The 22073-nt window shown below is 36.0% G+C and overlaps 1 protein-coding gene across 1 annotated transcript in view; it reads right to left on the bottom strand.

The window, feature by feature from the left end:
• ABI3BP (ABI family member 3 binding protein) overlaps nt 1-22073 on the bottom strand; it is a 171848-nt gene that overhangs the window by 26703 nt on the left and 123072 nt on the right. The window contains exons 33-46 of the mRNA XM_026841045.1: nt 21887-21934; nt 21250-21324; nt 20492-20566; nt 18900-18974; nt 18201-18275; nt 17644-17718; nt 15950-16024; nt 15392-15466; nt 14191-14256; nt 13812-13886; nt 9088-9183; nt 5086-5196; nt 2201-2284; nt 732-800 (exon numbers count right to left, since the gene is read on the bottom strand). Of these exons, the coding sequence (XP_026696846.1) occupies nt 732-800; nt 2201-2284; nt 5086-5196; nt 9088-9183; nt 13812-13886; nt 14191-14256; nt 15392-15466; nt 15950-16024; nt 17644-17718; nt 18201-18275; nt 18900-18974; nt 20492-20566; nt 21250-21324; nt 21887-21934 (1074 nt within the window). The remainder of the gene's footprint in view (nt 1-731; nt 801-2200; nt 2285-5085; nt 5197-9087; nt 9184-13811; nt 13887-14190; nt 14257-15391; nt 15467-15949; nt 16025-17643; nt 17719-18200; nt 18276-18899; nt 18975-20491; nt 20567-21249; nt 21325-21886; nt 21935-22073) is intronic.

The raw sequence follows: 22073 nt of genomic DNA, 5'->3' as shown, positions 1-22073 counted from the left end.
CCAAACCTTGAAACAAACCTGAGGCAAATATCTTGTACTCAGTCCAAATTAGGAAGATTACAAAAGATAAATGCATTAGTTTTAAAATTAAAATTATTGAATGTAAACAATAAGCTCTTGCAAGAAAGGGTCTTCAGAAATGTACTGTACCAGCGCAAGAAAAAAACCCTGAAAAATCTTTTGGTACAAAAACATTTCTTCCTGTCATCTCACCTTGCTGAACTCTCTAGATTACTTCAATAGCAATAACTTGATTACTTTAATAATCTAGTCTAGTATGTATTACAGTATTATTAGACTATCTGAATGTGCACAGCCTGAAATGAGAGGTGAGGCATATACGACGGGTAGCTATCACGTACAGCAAGGTGCACTGGTATTGGGGCAATACCACTCCAGGTACTGTTTGCAAGCCCACAGCAAGATTTTCACTTGCTCTGGTGGAATGTGAACAGTGTGCAGTTGTACTACTACTGGCGTACAGAAAGAGCCACAATGTTTGTGGGCAAGACTATAAGCTAGGAAGTGGTAGCAGGGAAGAAAGTAGAAGTAAAATTTAGTCAAGATTACACTGTAGGTCTGTGCTACATCCCTTTCATCTGACAATAAAGTGAAACAGAATCAAATTAAGTTTTGGCCTTTGAATAAACACAGAAGATAATTTTGATGCAAGGAATGTCAGTCTTCATATATTCCCCCAAATAAAAATACCTGAGCTATTCAAACCCTACCTTGGTACCTTGGTTTGCCTGAAGAATCTGTTTCTGATGTAGGACTTGAGCTGAAGACAGTTGCATCAACTGTGGGAAACACAGTTATAATTTAATTTGCAATACATACAAAGTTTCAGTGTTGGAACAGCAGCATTTCACTGGTCATTTGGTATTTTAAATCATGGTAAAGCTCTTCCATGCTAGAATTTTGCTGCCAGATCTGTGTTTTAAGGACTCCATTTTGGCTGTGATGCTAAGTAAACCCCATACTTACCTCCTAGTATAGCCATAATCAAAATGACAGACTTCATGACTGCTCCTGGATTCAGTTCATGCAATATATGCAAAATGCTCTTTAGGCCTTTTAAAAAGGATGGTTTTGCACTGTACTGGCTGTTTAGCTTGAAGCTTGTTTCACATTCATAGAATATATACCACTATTATGTTAGCACATTAGCTTCTCTAAAAATAGCAACAAGGAGATCACAAATTCTGCCTTCAGAGTGTACAACTTGCACAAAATTTGAAGGGAATTGAAGGCAAATACACTGGTGAACAGAAATGTTCTAAAGCAGTCAGGATTCATGACACCAGTGTTGCTTTACATCACCATTATACAGAATAGAATCTTCTCTTAGGTGCAAATACTACCATGGACCTCAATGGACAAAACACAATATATTCACAACAAGGATTTTTTAATAAATCTAGCATCCAGCTTGCTTAACTGAGTGCTAAGGGTCACAGTGACTTCATGATCATTATAAGGAGATAAGAATTTCAGTATTACTATAAATCCAGGAAAATTAGGAATGGCATAATTTATGACAATATACCTAAAGCTTCATATTTAGGCTCAAAAACTCTAAGCACACCTTCTTCCAAACCCATTCCTGTATGCCAGTTTGAGGAGATATAGGTCTGAACTTGTAGCTAACTCCCAATTTTATAAAGGGCAAACTACCAACATACCACTATGTTTATCCTATTACATTTTTTTCCATTTAAATGGTGGCAGTTTGATCAGATAGCTAGGAGGATATCACAACCATGTTGAGCACTATCAGTCACTGTCAAATAAATTTGAATTTGTCCTGTGCAAAAATAAATGTTTAGAAAAAAAAAGTGCCATAGCTACTCCCTTCACAGATTTAAAGTAGCCACTGAATAGTACTGAAAGCCTACTACGCAAGTATTGAATTTTAGGAAAATGGAAGGGCTCTCATGTTCTCATTTACCAAGGCATCTATCAGCAGACAGCCAGATAAACTCACTCAAGTTAGAAAAGTTGCAAAGTGGCATAAAGGAAATCAGAATCACTGAAGGCTGAATACAAGTGTATAGTTTAGGAAAAAGAAGCAAAAGAACAAAAGGAAATCTTTATGTTCACGGGGGAAAAAAAACCAAACCAAACCAACCAACCAAACAAACAAAAAACACCAACCACAAAAAAAAACAGAAACCAGAACTATCTGTAATATGCTTACCATAATACTCTGGAGTTGCAAAAGCTGTTGGTGTTTTATATGATGTTCCTGTTCTCACAGGTGTTGTTGGTCCAGCAGATTTAGCTATAGTGACAGAAGGAGGAACTTGTGGCAATGAGGCATTCAGTTTTTAAATGTGAAAAACAGCTTTCTGATTTTCTAACAAAACTCAGATTTGTGACAACTGCTTCATAAAACAAGGACTTTCATTTAAACTATCATAATCCCTCAGAATTTATACAACAACTTCCAGTTGGATTTAGGAAAGTTCTGACTTGTCCTTATTGCCAATATAAACTACCCCTGAAACCCAGTAACAAAATTCTTTGTTCCTTGGAGATTGTCTTGGAGGACTTCAGTCAGCTAGATATGACCTGGTTTAATGCACAGAATCATTCTACACAGACTGGTAGGACACAAAATTACCAGCATTGACATTTCTGTTTCTAAAATAAAAGAGCATATTTCTTCATGAGTTGTAAGAGGGAATAGCTGAAGTCAGCAACTGAAACTTAGATTCTTCTGTCAGATATAGGTAAGGTCCTTTCATTTCTACTCTCAATACAGCATATATATATTAGTAAGGCTGGAGCTGGAACGTGTAATGATAAATCCTGAGTAACTATGATCTGCACTAAGAATTTACCACAGAACAGTCCTAGGGCTTCCACTAAATGACATGAAGACGCACTACAGATGAAGGTAAAAACTGCAAACAAGTCCATTTTCAACATTTATAACACTACATAACCCAAGGGAAGAAACTTTCTTTCTGAACTGATATATTCTGTAGTAGGCACTGTAAGTTTGGACAGAAACTAACAGATAGAAGCAACATTATCTCCCATAATTAAACAGCTATTAGAAAAATCATTTTAGATTATGTGACATTGCTTTTACTTCTCAGCTGTTAGCACCAAATAAAGAAAACAGGTTTTTAAGAGGCAAACAATCCATGGTAAAGGATGTCTTCATTGTTTTCAAAATAGCTGTAAAAAACAAAAAGTACATTCACGAAACATGCAGATGCTCCCAGATAACCACTGCATGACTTTGAAATCTCAATCCCAAAAGTCAAGAACTACACAATGTAGTTACCTTCCCTGCATATCTGACACAGAAGAACATGGTGACCAAAGTCAGAACTCTGATGAACCAAGCTGAAAACAAGAAAAAAACCTCTACCTTCCATTAATTTCCTTAATCAACTGGTTAAGAGTCTCATAATAAAGATTTTCTCCCTACTTTCCACTAATTTCCTTAATAAAGTGGAAATGTATTAAGATTCTCACTACAGTTTAGTTTTCACAAAGGTTATGGAACTTTCTTATTTCCTTTTTTTCCATTCAGGAGACTTTCAATGTCTGCACAGAAACCTTCCCATAATACTCATCCACTGGATGAGTAGGAAAGATACAAGTAAGGAATTAATCACAGTGTTAATGAGAAAGAGAAATAGGACAGAATTATGAAAGGGAAAATCCGAGAAGAACATTGAAGCAAGTTTTTCCTGTTAGTACTGTGGAACAGTTTCTCCAGGGAACCAGAAGGAACTAAATTATGATGTTTAAAACTAAGCTGGATAAAAAACACTAGGAAACACAGAAAAAGGAAAATCTACTACTGACCCCACAAGGAAGAATCAGATCATATAACCAATTTATTCCATCTTGAATGCTTAGGAAAGTATGGCAACTTCTGACTACCACATAACCTGGCCTCTTCTCTATGGAAAAAGGGTGAAATTTCAAAACACTGGCAAATTAATTAGACAATTAATGGAGAAAATTAGCAGAGAGCCCATTACAAGCAAAAGAAAATGTATTCAGTCAACATTTTTTAATGCTATATCTTAAGACTGACAATTCTGATGTTCTGTTGTAGCTATTACTAAGGAAACACCACCTATCAACAGCAAGTACAGGCACAACATTTCAATCTTGGCTCTGTTGTTGAGTAAATATACAACTTGTTTCAGCTAGCTTGTATTCTTGCTTCTAATCTGCTGTGCAAAATACTGAAGAATTATTTAGGTTTTTAGTGCCTTAATAGCACACAAAGACCCAAATGAAAGAAACAAAACAAACCAAAACAAACCCAAAAGGAAATACAGCAGAGCTTTATATTTCTAGTGAACTACAGACAGTAATATGAAAAGGAAAGCATTTCTCATGATGCTAAGCATAATGAGATGATAGTTTCTGACTACTGTAGTAACATTATCCTAAGGATTCTTATATAGTATCCACAGACAAGACATACATAAGGATACTAAATATAATTTTTAAAAAATATGAAATGTGAAAGTTTCTGAGTGCTCTTACACTTAGTATATACTAAGAAGCAGGAACACTGTAGCACAGGAATAAGGCTAAACTCTTTGCACATGAAATAATGTAGCTCACTCTACCTCCCAGTGCAGTGAGTTTTCTGGGTGCCTATTAGCTGCTTCTTTGCTGTGGTTAATGGATGTGCCATATATATGGGACAGAATTTATTTAAAAATAACCAGTTGGAGTATGCACCGAAGCTTAATATTCAGTATCTCCCGACATGCACATTAAGTAACTAAATGCTACTAGTAGACATGAAATGTTCTTAAGGTTGATCTTAAAGGATGACTTGCATTATGCTATTTTGCTTTCAGCTTCCTTACTAGAGATGATTTTGACATAACTAGGTTAGGGGGGGAAAAAAAAAAAAAAAGGAAACCAGAATTTATGTATGAAAACAAAAGACACAAGGCCTGTATGTTACAGAAGACTAGTTTCTATAGACAGCCCATATTAAAGCAAAAAAATCTGTACTGTAAAATTCTTCTATACCCTCCTAGTCACTTCAGTATTATCGCATACAAAATATTTATGCTGAAAAGGCTGAGATACCTGGAGTCCCTGGTTTACCAGTCACGGTGCTGGGAGGCAGAGGTTTCTTTCGCATTTGTGTAGGCTTGACAGGAGGTACAGGAGGATGTTGAGGGCCAGGTGATGTAGTTACTGAATGACATTAAAAGACAGTGTTATTGATTATTTAACCTCAAATTCCATGAAATCAGAAACCCATTGCAAGTTATATTCTGACTTCTCAAACAATGTTTCATGTCTGATTTAGTATCAAAAGAGAGGTGAGTTTAGGAGCTGAAATGAGTTGTATTTTCAGTCTTAAGTTCTTTGGGAAGTGTGTGCCATGGAGTTTTAAACCAAGTTTGCACTGAAAAAAATGTAGCTACTTTGGGATTTTGTACAAGTGTTTCAGTAATTCATTTTCTATGTAGTTACTCATTTCTGTCAATGGTTTTTGGCGGCCAACAGGATACTTCTTCCCACAATAAATACCACCTCAGTGTACTTGGAAACATCTTCAGTATCCCATTCAAAATTTCTGATCTTTTGTACTAACTGATAAAAGTGGTCACCCTCAGCTTGAAGCACAAAATGCAGCAAAAAGACAACTGTCACTAGGGACTATGCTGTTCAAAAGTGAAAAATTTTGAAAGTCACTTTCACTTCATGCGCTGACATGGCTAGAGATTGTTATTGTGTTAGAAATTCCTGAAGCACCCAACTAGGTTGTTTCAATGTGCAGTTCCAGCCAATATCTATTAAATTTATTTGGTAATTTTTACAGTGAGGCCTGGAAGGAATACCTAAGCCTCTTAATTCATCCTTACAAAACATTTTACTATATTTTTCCAGGCAATTATAAAGGATTTTGTTATACAAAGGAAAGGCAAAAGAAGAGTTTTCTCCCATTATTCACCCTTGCACTTCTTTCCTTAAGAAAAAAAAACAGGAGATGTGTGTAACATATTTATGTAACAAAAGACTTTTTGTACCTAACAGGGGAGAAGCCTCAAGAGTAATATAATTCTTACTATGCTGCCAATGTCAACAAATATGTAAGCTGCCTGATACTCAGTTACTGGCTACACAGACTACCTTGGGCCCTACATATCAAACCTTAGGTTACCTTAATAGAGTGACTGTGGGCGAGAAGGGAGCAGATCCAAAGATTCATTTGTGAGAGCCTTTTTAGAAATATACAAACAGGAACATCTCCATCTGTCTCTGTTTCGTTTTTCTTTTGGACTTGTGCAGTCACTCATAAACCACTTTTTTTTTTTTTTTTTTAAATCTCTCAGATCAAGACAGGAAATAATGTTCTATCTAATTCAGGAAAATGTAATGGATTTGAAAATAACAGTTGTACGTTTCACATTCAATCGTAATCCCTAATTGGAGATTTTTTAAAGTGCCTAAAGACCTGAAAAGGGATAATAAATCTCTGTATATATAAGTCACTATACCCTACATACTACTACACGGTAATATACATATAACTAATTTTCACCCTGCCCATATTTAGGGAATGGGATTCTCTGAGATATTTGTAGGGTAAAAGCATCCAAGTATTGACTTGTCAGTGGTTTCTGTTATATTTTCTGAACAACAAAACTTCAACAGTTACATGCAAGCAGAAACATCACATTCAGTAGACTGCGTCACAGTCGAATCTACTATACTGCACTCTGGAAAACCAAAAATCCTTACTCTTCCCTTATACTACTTCCACAATGATTTGGGTGATGGTCTATGATGCTATGAAATCTAATTAACAATGTGTGGAGACTGAACTTATAAACTAGGACACACAATGGAATTTAAGGAATCTGTGATAGCATAGATTCTTGCAAGGACAGTGGCATGGTGAACTATTAGGATTTATTTAGTCTCAGAGGTTCTTTGTGGACCGGGAATGTATTTCCTTGACTCTGTCACTCTTCATGAAAAAGGAGGGCATGCAGTCTCTTAGGACAGACTTTTAACACATCAAGCTTAATTCTTGTGTGCTGTAACCTATCTTTTTCATTTCTCATAAGTAGCATAAATGTAAATGTTTCAGTTAACACACACTAAGATTTCAGAAAAAGTAAATGTATTTAGAAGCAAAGTCAAATACTGGCTAGCTTATAGAAATATCTGATTAATCAGTCTCACGTCTTTGCCTGGTAAGATCATGGAACAGAACCTATGTCAAAGCATATGGATGACAGGGAGGTGATTAGAAACAGCCAACATGGCTTCACAAGGGAAAATTGTGCCTGACTAATCTGGTGGTGGCCTTTTACGGTGAAGTGACTCTGTTGGTGGATAAGGGAAGAGCAACAGATGTCACCTATCTTGAATTCTGCAAGGCCTCTGACACTGTACCACACAATATCCTTGTCGATAAACAGGAGAAATATGAGTTCGATGGATGAACTATTCAATGGAAAAGGAATTGGCTAGACAGCTCCATATAAAGACTTGCTGTCAATGACTCCATGTCCAAATGTAGATCAGTAATAAGTGCTGTTCCTCAGGGGTCTGTACTGGGACCAGCACTGTTTAACATCTTTACTGATGACAGACAGTGGGATCGAGTACACCCTCAGCAGTTTGCTGATGACACCGAGCTGTCTGGTACAGGGACATGCTGAAGGGAAGGGATGTGCCATCCAGAGAGACCTGGACAGGCTGGAGAGGGGGGACCATGCAAACCTCATGAAGTTCAACAAAGCCAAGTGCAAGGTCCTGCCCACGGGTTGGGGCAATCACTAGTCTCAGTACAGGCTGGGTGACAGATGAATTCAGAACAACCCTGCAGAGAATAACTTGGGGATGTTGGTAGGTGAATGTAAGTCAGAAATGTGTGCTTGAAGCCCAGAAAGCCAACTGTATCCTGGGCTGCATCAAGTGTGGCCAGCAGGTCGAGGGAGGGGATTCTCCCTCGGAGTAGACTCAGGTCTCGTGAGACCTCACCTGCATCCAGTTCTGGGGTCTCCAGTACAAGAAAGACATGGACCTGCTTGAGAGGGTCCAGAGGAGGCCACAAAAATGATCAGAGGGCTGGAACATCTCTCCTATGAAGAAAGTCTGAGAGAGTTTGGGTTGTGTAGGCTGTAGAAGGGAAGGCTCCAGCGAGACCTCATTGCAACATTCAGTACTTAAAGGGGGCTTATATGGAGAGAAACTTTTTATCAGGGCCTGTAGTGATAGGACAAGAGGTAACAGTTTTAAACTAAAAGACGGTAGATTTAGACTAAATATAAGGAAGAAATCCTTTATGGTGAGGGTGGTGAGACAGTGGCAGAGGTTTCCCAGAGCAGCTGTGGCTGCCCCTTCCCTGGCAGTGTTCCAGGCCAGGTTGGACGGGGCTTTGAGCAACCTGGACTAGTGGTTGCTATACATACTCTATACTATATACACTCTATACTATAGTTTTTCAGTCAAAACAGAAAATTTCTAAGAAGCTGACTAGAAAAAAGTGAAATACAAGAAGTCTATTTTTGAAGGCCTGTTTGGGGAATCTGTTTTTTGGTAAAAATATTTTGCTTGTTTTGAAAATATGATTGCAAGACCTGCAAGAAAAGTAAAACTGACAAGCCTGTTATAGCACATGTAAAAAACGCTGTAACCTTATTTACTCCACTTTGTCATTCTGCTTTAAGCCTAATGTTCTGATTTTCCCAACAATCCTAATATTCAACAAAACCTTCTCATAAATGGGAGGCCAATTTGGTTATGCATTCCCCTTCTTCTCCCTTGCTATGTAGAAACTATTAGTATGAAAAAAAATCAGTGCTTACAGTATTGTTTGATCATAAGGATACAACACTGTTAGTGGTAATTTTAACATATGGCATATGTTAGTGACTAGGTAGTGACCATGAAATAGTCTTATTTTTATCTTAGTTGCATCCTGAAGCCGGGAGAACATGTATTGATGAGTATGCCCAATAATTATTTTCCCTTCTTAGTGAAGGTGCTTTTCACGTAGGAAAGGTGGTGTTTTTATTTTCATAACTGTTAAAATTTTCCTATGTTGTCTTCTTTTATTAACCTTACCAGAAATTGGCTTTTCCCAGGTATCACTATATTCCAACGTTTTTTCCACATCCACACCAATTTGCCTGGCAATATCCTCAGGTGTATATACATCATCTGTGAAACAAAGAAAATTAAATAAGTATTTGCAGTGCAGTACCAAGTCATAAAATACTTGTATATTGCATATGTTAGCTAGAGTTTGAACTTAAAGTGCCAAACTGGCATATATGGCCCACCTACGTTTTTACTGATAACTCAGTGATACACGTTACCTTCCTATTCAAGGAAGTAGAAAATGATCTGGGTCTAGAGAATCTGCAATTTAATTTTAAACATTCCTTGAAAACAGTATATTTGGAAAGAGAGAATTAATAAGATTAAGAGAAAACAGATGAATTAAACCAAGATTACATGTGGAAAGATGAGTACAGAGAACATTTTAGTTTTTCAGTATACAGAATAAAATTCCCATTCTTTCTTGTAGACGGCAAAGTTCTCCACCTCCGCAAAATAATGGTTATCCTCCATATTGAATGGCTGGAGAAATTCTGAACCAAACATAGACCATATTTGGAGTTTTGGAGGCAAAGTGTACGTAAAATTCAGTTTGTATATAAAAGAAAGTCCTACTTAAAAGTTATATAAACACATTTTTAAAAAAACTGAAGTAAATGGCATTAAAAAGATCAACACAACTACTCCTGGTACAGAACAATGCTTTCATATGCCAATATTTATAGGACAGCCAGACTGCTAAATTAATATGCTTTCCCTATACAAAATAAGTGTATTTACTTTATAAAAACTCTCTATATGGTAGAGTGAGAAGATGCATTGCAATATCATCATGTTTGTGAGGAAAAAAAAATAATTACTCTCATGACTTAAGAAAAAAGCCCTGAAAGTTAATGTATTAAAAAAAAAATCTCAAAATTAAATTAATTATCAAATTCTAACTTTATTCCAACATGATCTAAACACTTAAATCAAAGATTTCATAGATTTAGTGCCCTTGATAAAACAAACTGAAATACCTTAGTACATGAATTCCTTTAGAACTTGGCTATACCCCCACAGTTTCAAAAATAAAACAAAAATAGAACACAAAGTTAATGGCCATTATAATGAAAACCAAATATCTCTCTCTTTCACATAGGAAATGGAAACATTGCTCAAAATTGGCTTGCTGAAGGTTTTCTGAAAGCTTAATAGATCAGAAGCAGTTTTTAAATAGGAAATTAAAAAACAAAACCAACCAAACCAAAACCAACCAAACCTCAGTAAGATAAGTAACACAGACTAAGACAAATACAAAAAACCATCTTGATAAAATGATATTCTAGAGAAAACAGCTAAAACATGGTAGAAAACTAAAAGGAATTTTAGTCATGAGGAGGCAATCCCTGCCTGTTTCCCACAGTCAAGTTTACCAGCTGGCACTACAGCTAGCCAGGAGACTGAAAAGCCTGCCAGGAAACCAGCCACATTCCTGTGTGCTGCTGCTGGAAAAAACAAATTTCACTGCTTATCATCTGGGCCCTGCATCCATCTGCCAAGCACACCCTGTATGGGGTGAAACATCTTGCATTGATGTTAAGGAGCACAATCAGGAAGACAAACTGGAGTATGTTCAACAACAGGGCCAGCCCAGCAAGGAATTAAAAGATCCAAACTGGTCTTCAAACAACAAAGTATCCATGGCGCTTCAGTAAATGCACTCTTCTTCAGAGAAAGAAAAATGATGTAATGTCTAAAGGTAAGCCTGAAAATATGTTGCTCCTCACAGTCCAGTTAAGTATTCTGATCAGCTTAAATCAGAAGTTAAGGATTCTGATCAGCTAACCACAAAAAATAACATACCATTTTCTTAATGGAAGAAACAAACTTCCTCACACCCAAAAATCTTCTGGATATCTTAAAATGTTTTAATTTCTCTAAGATATCACCTACTGAAAAGATAAACTTTTCTGTCTTTGCTCAGCTGGTAAGATTTAGGGTTCCAGGTTAGCAGAGTTGTATTTTCCAAATCTCTTCTGCAGACTTGAGAATTCTGTTTGCAATATATAATTGGGAGAGATACAGAAGATTTCTTTAACTGATTACCTTGTTGTGTGAAATGACTTTTGTTAGCACAAACACTCCATTTGTCACAACACTGTGATATACCTGCTTTACAGAAGACAGGATTTCACTTACTGATCATCAAGGAAAATAGACTGAAAAGCTGCAAAAAGCTGAAGTCCCCTCAATATCTCACAAATGTAAAAAAATTCATTTGTGATTTCTCTACACTTTTGAGAAGAAAGGTGCAGGCTCACAGAAAGATATAAATGAGTTGCTATGTCGCAGGGTTGGAGGCACAAAGAAATGGACAGTAGATAATAACTGCCAGCTCTTCCATAGTACTTTGGACATCAGGTTAAACTTAAAGGGCTCAGCTGGCAGCACACAAAATCTAGGTAACAGACATCTTCAGGACATTTTTTTAACTTAGAGAAAAAAGACTTATGTAACTGAGCAATGGAAAATATTACTAGAAGTATCATTTTCCAGAAGAATTCTAAAAGAAGGTACTTGTTTGCCTGTGAGTACACGCAGCATGCACAACAAGGTAATAGTCTTGTAATGATTTTTTTTTACATCATCTACCACAATGAAGATCTAGTTCTGCCTGGCAGCTACTATAAAGACATGGAAATAATGACAACCAGTGAGCATGCCAACAGGAGTAATTTAAAATAAGATTGCTTAAACCAATACTTCAGCAGTCACCTGAAACAGCGCTAAGCACAATAAACTACATTTAACAACTTACATGTCTACTATTATATTTATACTGCTGATTTACTTAGCATGTATTTCTTTTCTTCTTCTTTTCAATCTACAAATACCACTGCCAAGGTTACTACTGAATGAAAGAAGGGAAAAGCCTAATATATTATCTAACATAACTGTGTATTTGTGCATAATTTCATAACGTGCTTTCAAAATGACCTACTCCTGGACACCCGTGTGCATTCTGCCTCTTCGTAATCAGACATTAGAAAGCTCTCTTATAAGCAGACTGCCAGCACGAGCAGAGAACAAACCTTTCTGACTCACAACTACTGCCATTGATCGTTTAATACTCTAACTGTCTCTGATGTCCTGGAATTTGATGGGCTTATTTCATTTACTAGAAGGACTATGGCAGGTTGTGGGAGACATCGGCTTGTCAGCCCTACACAGCCTCTGAAAAGCAGCAAGGCTTTGATGAGAAACAGGCCTTGGGAGAAAGATAAGAAACTGCTGAGTTGTGCCAAGGTGGCAGGAAAAAACAACGGACACCTGCAACACTGAACTCTGGGAAAGTCCTGAACTGTGAGGAGTTACCGCCGCGTGAACAGCGCCTGAACAAGCAGGTGATTGGTGTGCACAGTGCATGTTAGAGTGTCTCATGCTGATAGGAGAAAGAGAGCTGTCTAATTGCTGATTTGCTAATTATGAAGTAAGAGCTTTGGCAAGAGCATAAGTATGTACTATTAGAAAAATAAATGGCTTTGCTTGATATAACTCTCACAGAGCTGAGCAGGTCCAATACCCTCCCGCAACAGCAGGTCAAGGAGCACATATCTCCAATGAAGGTATCAACTCTGTATGTAATACAGGCGAGCACGTCATGTTCTAGACTGACTATTTTAATTCAATTCAAATACACAACCATCTCTTCTAAGGTTTTGTCATTTCTAAAAACATGGTGGGCTTCTCAAAATTACATACAGGAATGAGTAGCTCAAATCATATTAAGGTCAACAACAGGTATTAAATTGCCAAAGACACTTTGGAATTCCCAGCACAGAGTGAAATTACACACTCATAAAAAGGAACGTGTAGAGTAGATGGCATATTACTGAGATTATCCTAAGCTAGCCAGCACAGAACAATAGTATGGGAGAGTAGCACTGTTAGTAGTGGGTGAACAGCCAAAAATTTGCTTTGAATATGTGAGGTATTTATTTATTTATATTATTTATTATTTAAAACGAATTATTGATGAAGAATCCCAAAATTCTGTATTTAATTAACCAATGTCTGTATTAAACAAAACAACAGTATTTGTATCGACATAATAAATTAATGCTTTATTAAATAAAAACCCATGGATTCATTATGAATTAGCACTGACAGCATTATTTTGATAATAGAAAAAATCAAGTACAATTGAAAAACGATAAATTATTTTTCCCCCAACCAAACCAGTATTTTGAATACATCTTTCTGGTTAGGGATGTATGTATCTGTGTGTGTAAAGATGTGTAAATTGAAGTGACAGTTCTCACCCTACTCTATCATTCATCAGCTTGGAACTTTTTTGGTGATGAAGTATTCAAGCTGAATAGCACATTGTCTGAACACTGTACAGTCTGAATATGAGTAAGTCCCACAAGAACACACAATATGTATAGCTAATAGCTAACAAGACACCTGGCTCTAAGGCTTTCTTACCAAGCTTTCTGACTTGGACCTATCATCTAGTGAACAGTAGCCACATAATTACCTGTAAGTTTACGCTGACTGAATGTCAGTATCATTTCATAATGACACTCAGGAATTATACAGCATGACAAATAGCAGCAATTACATACAGTACTCTTAGGAATTAATTTCTATAATCAAACACAATGAAATATTTTGCAAGGCTCAAGATGATTTGAGGAAGTCACATTCCTGTCTTTTACTAGTAAGTTTAAATGCAGCTCTACCTGTTGTTGCAACAGTCCACTTTGGCAGTACAGGTGCTTTTGTTCTAGATGGTGCCAGTGTGGTTTTACTAAGAGCTGTGAGAGAGTTGAAAAGAAAAAAGAAGAAAAAAGAAAAAAGTTCAATGAGATGAAAACCCCAAAGACTTTTATGTGATGCCAACAACTCCACATTACAGACACAAAAGTAATACTTGCTGTGATGATACACACAAGTTTTGGTTTTTTTTCTTCCGATTTGGAAAGGCTTTACTTCTATACTGATTAATTGAAAAAAAAATACCCTTTTTTCCCAGCAACACTTGAAGTCCCACTGAGAATAGGTGAAATTAACTACTTAATTAATCCCCTCCTCAACCCAAATTTCATAAACAATTATTACCAGGTCTGGTCTGTGATTTATCAGATGGCTTTGGTCTTGCAGAAGTGAGACGTGTTTTATGAGGTGCTAAAAGAAATAAGGTTCAGTTTAAATGTTATATGTAAAAGGAACACTGATAGTGCAGTGTGATTTGCCAGAAAAAAGGTCCATGCATCAATGCGATACAGCAAAATGGACATATGAGAATTCTATGAGTTCCAATCCAAAATGCACGCTGAAAATGCTAGTTTCTTTAGTGGTCAGATGACTCTGTCATGCAGTCTGACCCATTACATTCATGTTTAGGTTTAGGAAAAGATATAAAATATTTTCAGCCAGTTACCCAACTGTATATGGATACAGAGTTAGCTCTGCAAGGTATCCATGGCCTTAAGACATTTAATTAGGTTCTGTAAAAAACAAACAAACAAAAAACCTCAAAATAAAACACCAAACTGAAACACCCCCCCCATCAAATATTCATACAAAACCATGAAACATTAAAATATTGCTGAGCAAACAACTGGAGGCATTCAATGCAGACACTGTGCAGACGCTGCTGAAGTATAGTGTTATCATCAAGGTTAAAATCAGAAGCCTTCAACCTTTTCTTATTGTCACCTTTCACTTGCCAAATAATTTTGGTATCTTAGTTGTTACAGAATCTGTGTGAATCATACTGAAAGCTGAAATTGTAAGCAGTAGTCATTGTCATGTGCCAAATTATCAACTTCTGTATCTCAAATTTTGAAATAAATAGAGTTAGGTATTTGGTATTCAAATCTAATAACCATTCTATCCACAACACTTAATCCAGTCTCTCTGAAGTGTCAGAGAAAATACTTATGCAGGAAATAACATATTACTCTTTTTTGACAGATAGATTTGGGAAAAGTTTTACAGATGCAGATTTAGTATTTTGTAGTTGACTTCCACCTATTTCCTTACATTTATGTTTGCAACACTATACATCTGAAGATCCAATACACAGCACTGTTACTGTTTAAAAGCTTCATATCATGATTGAAGCAATACTGATTAAATCTTGATTTTCAAAGCAATGAACAAAAAACATTTGATAAGGGGAAAAACAGATTTTCCTGTTATATATTTGAAATAGTTGTAAAGATAATAATGAACAGACTATTAAACCTTAAACTGTGCTGATTTTACTTAAAATCTACAGATTCTCAATGTAACTTAAGAAAATCCCCAAAATTACCTGTATGGAACCTTGGAATTTCAGTTGCTCGAGCAGTTTTGGGCTTGGGTGAAATCTGGTACGTTTCATTGGGAACTGAAAGTGGAGAAGCTATTGCTTATCAAATGCAAATTATTTCCTTTTAAACATAAGACACCACAGGTATAAAGGAAATTCAAACTGTCTTTGTGTAGACCATAAACAGAAAGAGTCAGTGCTAGAAACCTGGCTGCAAAACATGCTTTTATGCAGATAAAAGACTTTTCAAGACTAGGAAGATATATATCATTAATAAGTCAGACAAAAGAAGAAAAGATGATCAGGTAATGCCTTTTTATGCAGCTCTTGAGCCTTGTACATGAAGTACTTCTTTCTAGACAGAATTGCATGAAAGTAAAAATGGCTGAAAAATTAAAACCAGAAACATTCTGTAAATGCACTGGAATGTGACTAACAAAAGAACATGACATAGAGATATATTAAGGTATTTCTGTTGATTAAAGTGTAAGTTTAGCTATATACCAAAAGCAGAGAAAGTAAAGTCTTATGAAAAATAAACGGACATAATGTTGTCATTACCCAAAGTCATTTTGGACCCATCAACAACATGAACTGTTATAAGGTTAATTGATCCCAGGTGTGTTGCCCTTGGAGCTACAAGAAATAAAACATTGTTTTGTGAGAAGTGAAATTAAAGAATTTGGATTTCATTAAGGATCCATATCCTTTGTTTCTTTAAAACCTATCTACACATCTGCTAAGACAATTTTAACAGACATGAGACAGACATGTGTTCTGATTAGTCTGGATGCATTTTCATGCTGACAGCCAGACTCTGAAACTATTCTGCCAGGCTCCCATTAACTTCAGAACAAATGCCCTAAAGGATTTCTGACAGCCTTTGGTTTTTCTCACACTGTGTATATTAATTTGCACTTCCCTAAAATATTTCCAAGAGCTTGTACTAAACGTATTTATCTTTCAGACATTCTTCCCTCACTCAACTTCGATTGAATTTAGTGAAAGATATCTAAGTTACTGGATGAAAGGAAGAGGCTGACAGGCAGAGGTACACACTACATGTCTCTGTCTTTCAGAAATAAGCTTAAAATATGGAAGCTGGAAAGTAACCTACTTGCTAGCATAAACGGCAGTGGCTAAATAGTGCCATTTGTTTTAACAACATTCCTAACAATACTTTATTTGGCATATACATCATTATAGTGATTTAAAATATAACAGGAAAAGAACAAACCTATAAAGTCTGATTTCTAAAATTATTTGACTAAAACTGACTTTGTACAGATACCAAAACATGGCACTTAGGTAACGATGACATGATTGGAAATAGCTCTTATTCAACAGACTTGGAATCTAACTTGATTACTTAACAGAAACGCTTTCCGAATAATGTGCTTAGAAAATAATTTTTTTCCTGGACTCTTCAGTTTTATTTTCATAGTAATATATATATGTATAGTTATTGAATGAATAGAGCAGCCTCTGCTTAAATTTTTGGGACTATATAAAAAGGGCTGTAAGTTTAAGGGAAAAGAAGGGGAGGAATGATAAAACTACTCATTAACCTATTTGCCTAAAGCTAAAATATTATCAGTTTGGAGGTAAGATCAAAGAGTAAGAAAGATTAGGAGTTTTCTTGTAATCATGTTGTCACTCTCTCCTAACAATTTGTTTTTCTCCCATAACCTTCCTACCTAGTAATTTTTATGGAAATAGTTCACACCCAGGGCAAAGCTGAGGTATCATCATCCTTCATTATAAGTATGCAACCCTAAATCTACTGTAGTTACTTCAAAAATCACTGATAGGAAGATGATGCCTATACTCTTAGCATCAAACTATCTTGGACTGAGATTCTGTAACCTGAGTTTCAAAATTACTTGAGAAATTGAAGCAAATGTATTTAGGGTAATAAAATCCCCCCAAATAAAAGAACTTAGTGAAGCTGGCTACAGCAGCATATTTTTATTAAAGTTAATAGAATTAATTATATTTTTAATGGCTACTACCCACCCATTCAACAAACACATGTTAAAAAGCACAACTATCTTAACTTCTGCTCTCCATGGAAACTGATGAAATTCTTGGTTATTCTCTTCAATATAACATATTAACGTACTCTGAGCTGAGCAATGATACTAATTTTTGTCTACATTCATGCATGTCACATGACTGCAGTACTGGATAACAGCAGAAAGTGTGACTGAGGCACTGCCACAATACCACTTTTAAAATTACAAACTTTAAATTACCAGGTTTAGTCTGTGGTGCTTCTGGCCCAACAGATGTTTTCGGTTTGGAAGGAATGAGCAGTGTTTCTCTTGGAGCTGAAAGAAAAAGAAAACTATGATTATTATATTCTTCTGGAGTCATAATCTAATGCCATATTTAGCCCCCAGAAAATGCATGCCTCAAATGCCTGAAAAAAAGACAATAACAATTCCATTGCTTTCTGGAACCTGAAACAAAATGACTATCCAAAACACAGAAAAGTTCTAGCACTGTGCTGTAGAATAGATTGGGTTAGTGGCTAAAATTGTTCCTCTAAAAGAAAAATAAGACCACTGAGCTTGGTTGGAGATCTGACAAATACAGGCTTCTGACCAGACATGAGCTGTAGGCTATTTCTGCTTTACTTCTAGGATAGAACTGATACTCATTTGTATTAAGAAACATGCCTGTGTGTAAGCAGAATGAAGGATGGTGGAACGATGTTACACAAAATACCACACCAGAGCATGTCCTCTAGAAATTTCTCCATTGAAAAATTAAAAATACTTGCATCTTAACTTCAAGGAAACTTATTTACCCATTGTTGCCCTTGAATGCTCAGTGGTAGTAGAAGATTTTGTAATAATTGGTTGTGGAGTTGTCTGATGTATTGCTGTTAAGGAGAAAATGTGAAGAATCTTAGAATATTAAACTGTAATAGAAACAAAGTAGCATTTGCACTATTTCTAAAACTTTCAAAATGGCCCAAACTAAAGAGCAGCAGCATATCTTAAAAATCAACTGCTGATAGATATCATTATCTGTCTATTAACTTCTCCTATACATTCCTTCTATAACAAAAATGGGAAGAGATACCGCCCACCGCAACTATTTTTAAGACTATTTTTGTTTCAGTATAGCACATGATGTAGAAGCACATTGCAAAGGAGTTCTGTTGCATTTTATGGATTTTTTAAAAAGTACTCACAGAGAAGCATCTCTGATTATCAGGAAGTAATCAGAGAGAAGTCAGTCTATCTAGCCACTGAAATACTACATTTTAGTCATAATTTTCTATATAATAGAAGGAGGAAAAATATTTTTGATGCTATATTACAAATCCTCTATTATTTTCAGTGTAGTTTTAGCATATTTTGGATTGACTGACTTAAGCGTAATGCATTTGTTTCAACACAAAACCAGCTATGAGTAATTCCGTTAAAAAGCACAAAGCCTGAGGCTAAGGGAAAGAATGATTAAACACAAACACACAAACTTAAAAGAATGGCTCCATTACCAGGTTTGGTGTGTGTCACTCTCGGTTTTTCAGATGTTTTTGGTTTGGTATGAATGAACTGTTTTTCAGTTGGAGCTGAAATAAAAACAAACAGCACCCAGAACAATCACTGAAAAAACACACTGCTTTCATAGTACACAAGGAACATAAGTCCTATTTTATCTGTTATAAGGCAAATTATACAAGGGTAAAGCTGAAAATCAATCAGTTGGAATTCCTGCAAAGAAAGGAAACCAAATTAAATGGCCACTGACAAAAACAGACATCCCCGGAATTATATGCAAAGTTGTAGCTTTGGATGAAGCAGTGAAGAATATGGTCATGAATAGTATACAGTAAATAGACAGTAGTAGCCTACATCTTCCACATCTGCTGTACATGACTATCTGAGGGCAGGATCTATTTTTCAGTGGATCCTTTGTATCAGACTTGATTTGTAACTTTTTTGTTCTTATGTGGGAACTACTCAATCTTGTTATCTTCATACTGTTCAGTTAAAAATTCTTGCCATGTAGGAATCATTTAATGGGAAAGGTTATCTTAGCACTTGCTAGTCTGTACTCCACACCAGTGTGAGAGGTGCTCGAAACATCTGCCTTAGCCTGTGCATTCTTCATCTCCCTTGCTCTGAAGAACCATTTTCTGCATATGAATATTGCATCGTGGAGCCCCAGATGTGTATGACAGGGCACATAAACTTCATAAACCTATATAAAGAGATACCAAATGAATGCTAACCTAAGTATGAATGCATATAGGGAATATATATAAAAATAGAAACATATAGGGAATATATATTAAAATAGAAACATGATGAAAAGCATTTTTCATTTCCTATTCCTCAAAAAGAAAAAAAATAGTTCAAAGATTATTAAATGGCTATTAATACTTCATGAATACTTCATGATACTTCACTCCCAGAAAATCACGGTCAATGTCCATCTCAAACTGGGGACAGAGAATTGATTATTAACAAAGACTGAATGCAAGCAGTACTGGGCAGCAAGAGTGCTGCTTTGAACACTGACCCTTATGTGGTCCACATCTGACATTTAAGTTGAGAAGAAAGAATTCTCAGCTAATGTTTCATATATTTAAGCAAGTTTTCCCAACACAGATGATTAGAAGTTAGCAGAGAAGATGGCTTTAAAAACTAGTATTTGATTTGGAGGGTCACATAGCTGGTCTGTTTTAGTATATGTTACACTGTAGTTTATACCTTAGCATTTTCTCACAATTTTCTTCCGTAAAATTATACCACAAGGAGTGGAGCAGAAGAGTTTTTTAAGATGACAGTATCCATACCTCAAGATGCAGAAATTCAAGGAATCACTATCTGCTCTTTAAATAAAATTCCCTTTTACTGGAAAATATACGGCATTGAAAGGAATCATATCATTCTGACTGGAAAGGCTACAAGATGAGGAAAAGAACCTTCAAAACTAAATGAGCTCATGCATTATTACCCTTATCAAAACCAATGGGCAAGCAAGTACCTAGAAGCAGAGCAAAACTTTGTTAGTCATTTTTAATATTTAAGAATATCTCCTCTAACAAGAATGGAATATAATTTGTGAAATACACATGATTACCCAGTGTTGCCTTTGTTCTTTCAGGAATATGAGGAATCATAGTAGTATCTGGTTCATGGAAGGTTGGAATGATTTCTGTTGGAAAAAAATGTCAATAAATGCTCAGAATAATGAAGAAACTCTCCCTTTCCCTCCTGCCCCCTTAAAAAACCCTCAGTTCAGCACTATACTATGTACACCAGGGAAGGGAAAAGTTTTAAAACAGCAATAGGCATTTACCCTCAGAGATTTATGGTTACAAAGAGTTCATTTTTTTTGTTTGTTTTTAACATCTATATACTTAGAAAACAACAATACTAACCCTTCTGTGAAATCACTGATTATCTTATACAGGTCAGACAGATTTATGATGGGGAGTCTCCTAATTGAAACACAACTGAAGGGAATCTTCAGCCTAATCGATGAAAATGTGTATATAAAGGAAAAGCACTGCAACGGTCTTAAGAGGGTTCTCTCATAAGAGCTTCAAAAATGTGGTGCAAACAACTGAAGTGTGTTGCTCAAATACAAGTCGTGAATAAATTTTTATCACTGATTTAAACATATAGGTCACTACTATTTCTTCTCCTGGTAACATCGACACAGTATTAAAAAAAAAAAAAGTGGTATACCATCAGTAGTTTGACTTAACTGCATCACTGCAGATGTTTCTTAAGCTAGAATGATACTCAGGTAACAGTAAATGTAATGCTGACAACTCCCCCTGCCCACCCTGCTCAACTATCAACCGCAGCTTGACAAAAGACCAAATAATTTACCAGGCTTGCTGTGTGGAACATCTGGGATGGGAGTTGCTTTAGGTTTAAAGGGAGTACGTTGTGGTTCTTTAGGAGCTGAAAGAAAACACCTATTTTAAGGGCTTATACTCAAAAAAAAAAAAAAAAAGCCAGGTTTATTGACAGGCACTGCATACCTCATGCTTGCAGAGAGAAACAAGATCTTCACATGAGAGACTGAAAAACTGAGTGTCAGATACACACAGGAATTTAAAGAGAAAAGAAAATCATGAATGAAAACATGGGTGGAAAAATGATCAAGTAAACAAAAAACTGGAGGCAAGCAAAAAAACCCAAAAGAACACAGAGAACTGTAGTGGACATGTTTCCACCTGTATTTCAAAGCTCTTAACTGCAATACCCATGGCATGCTTGTCTTCTACAAGTGTCAAAGGAATCACAATGCGTGTGAGAGTGAAAGAAATTGTCTGTGAAGACAACAAAACAGCTAGGAATCTTTCCATACCTGGAACAGAGTAGGATTAAGTTCAACAAATAGAAAACAAATAAAAACCCCAAAAAGATGACATGTGAAAAGCAGACTAATGATATTTAATCTTTAGTCCAAGGAGCAGCAGGGAAAAAAATCATAATGACCACCCCAATGTAACTTCTTTACCTGTTGCTGTCTTTGGTTGTTCAACTGTAAATGTTGTAGGTGCCAAAACTTCACAAAAACAAGAACATACACAGAATTAGCAAAAGTACAAGCAAGAGGGTAAAAATGCTCCCTTTTACATGACTGGTTTATTTTCTAGTTGGAACACACAAATTTCTTTTTTTTTTTTTTTTTATTTTTTTATTTT

Source organism: Athene cunicularia (assembly GCF_003259725.1).
Source record: "Athene cunicularia isolate RWA chromosome 1 unlocalized genomic scaffold, athCun1 chr1_part1, whole genome shotgun sequence".
Taxonomy (NCBI): domain Eukaryota; kingdom Metazoa; phylum Chordata; class Aves; order Strigiformes; family Strigidae; genus Athene; species Athene cunicularia.
The sequence above is the reverse complement of the archived record's forward strand: the minus strand, read 5'-3'. Positions and strand labels throughout refer to the sequence as shown.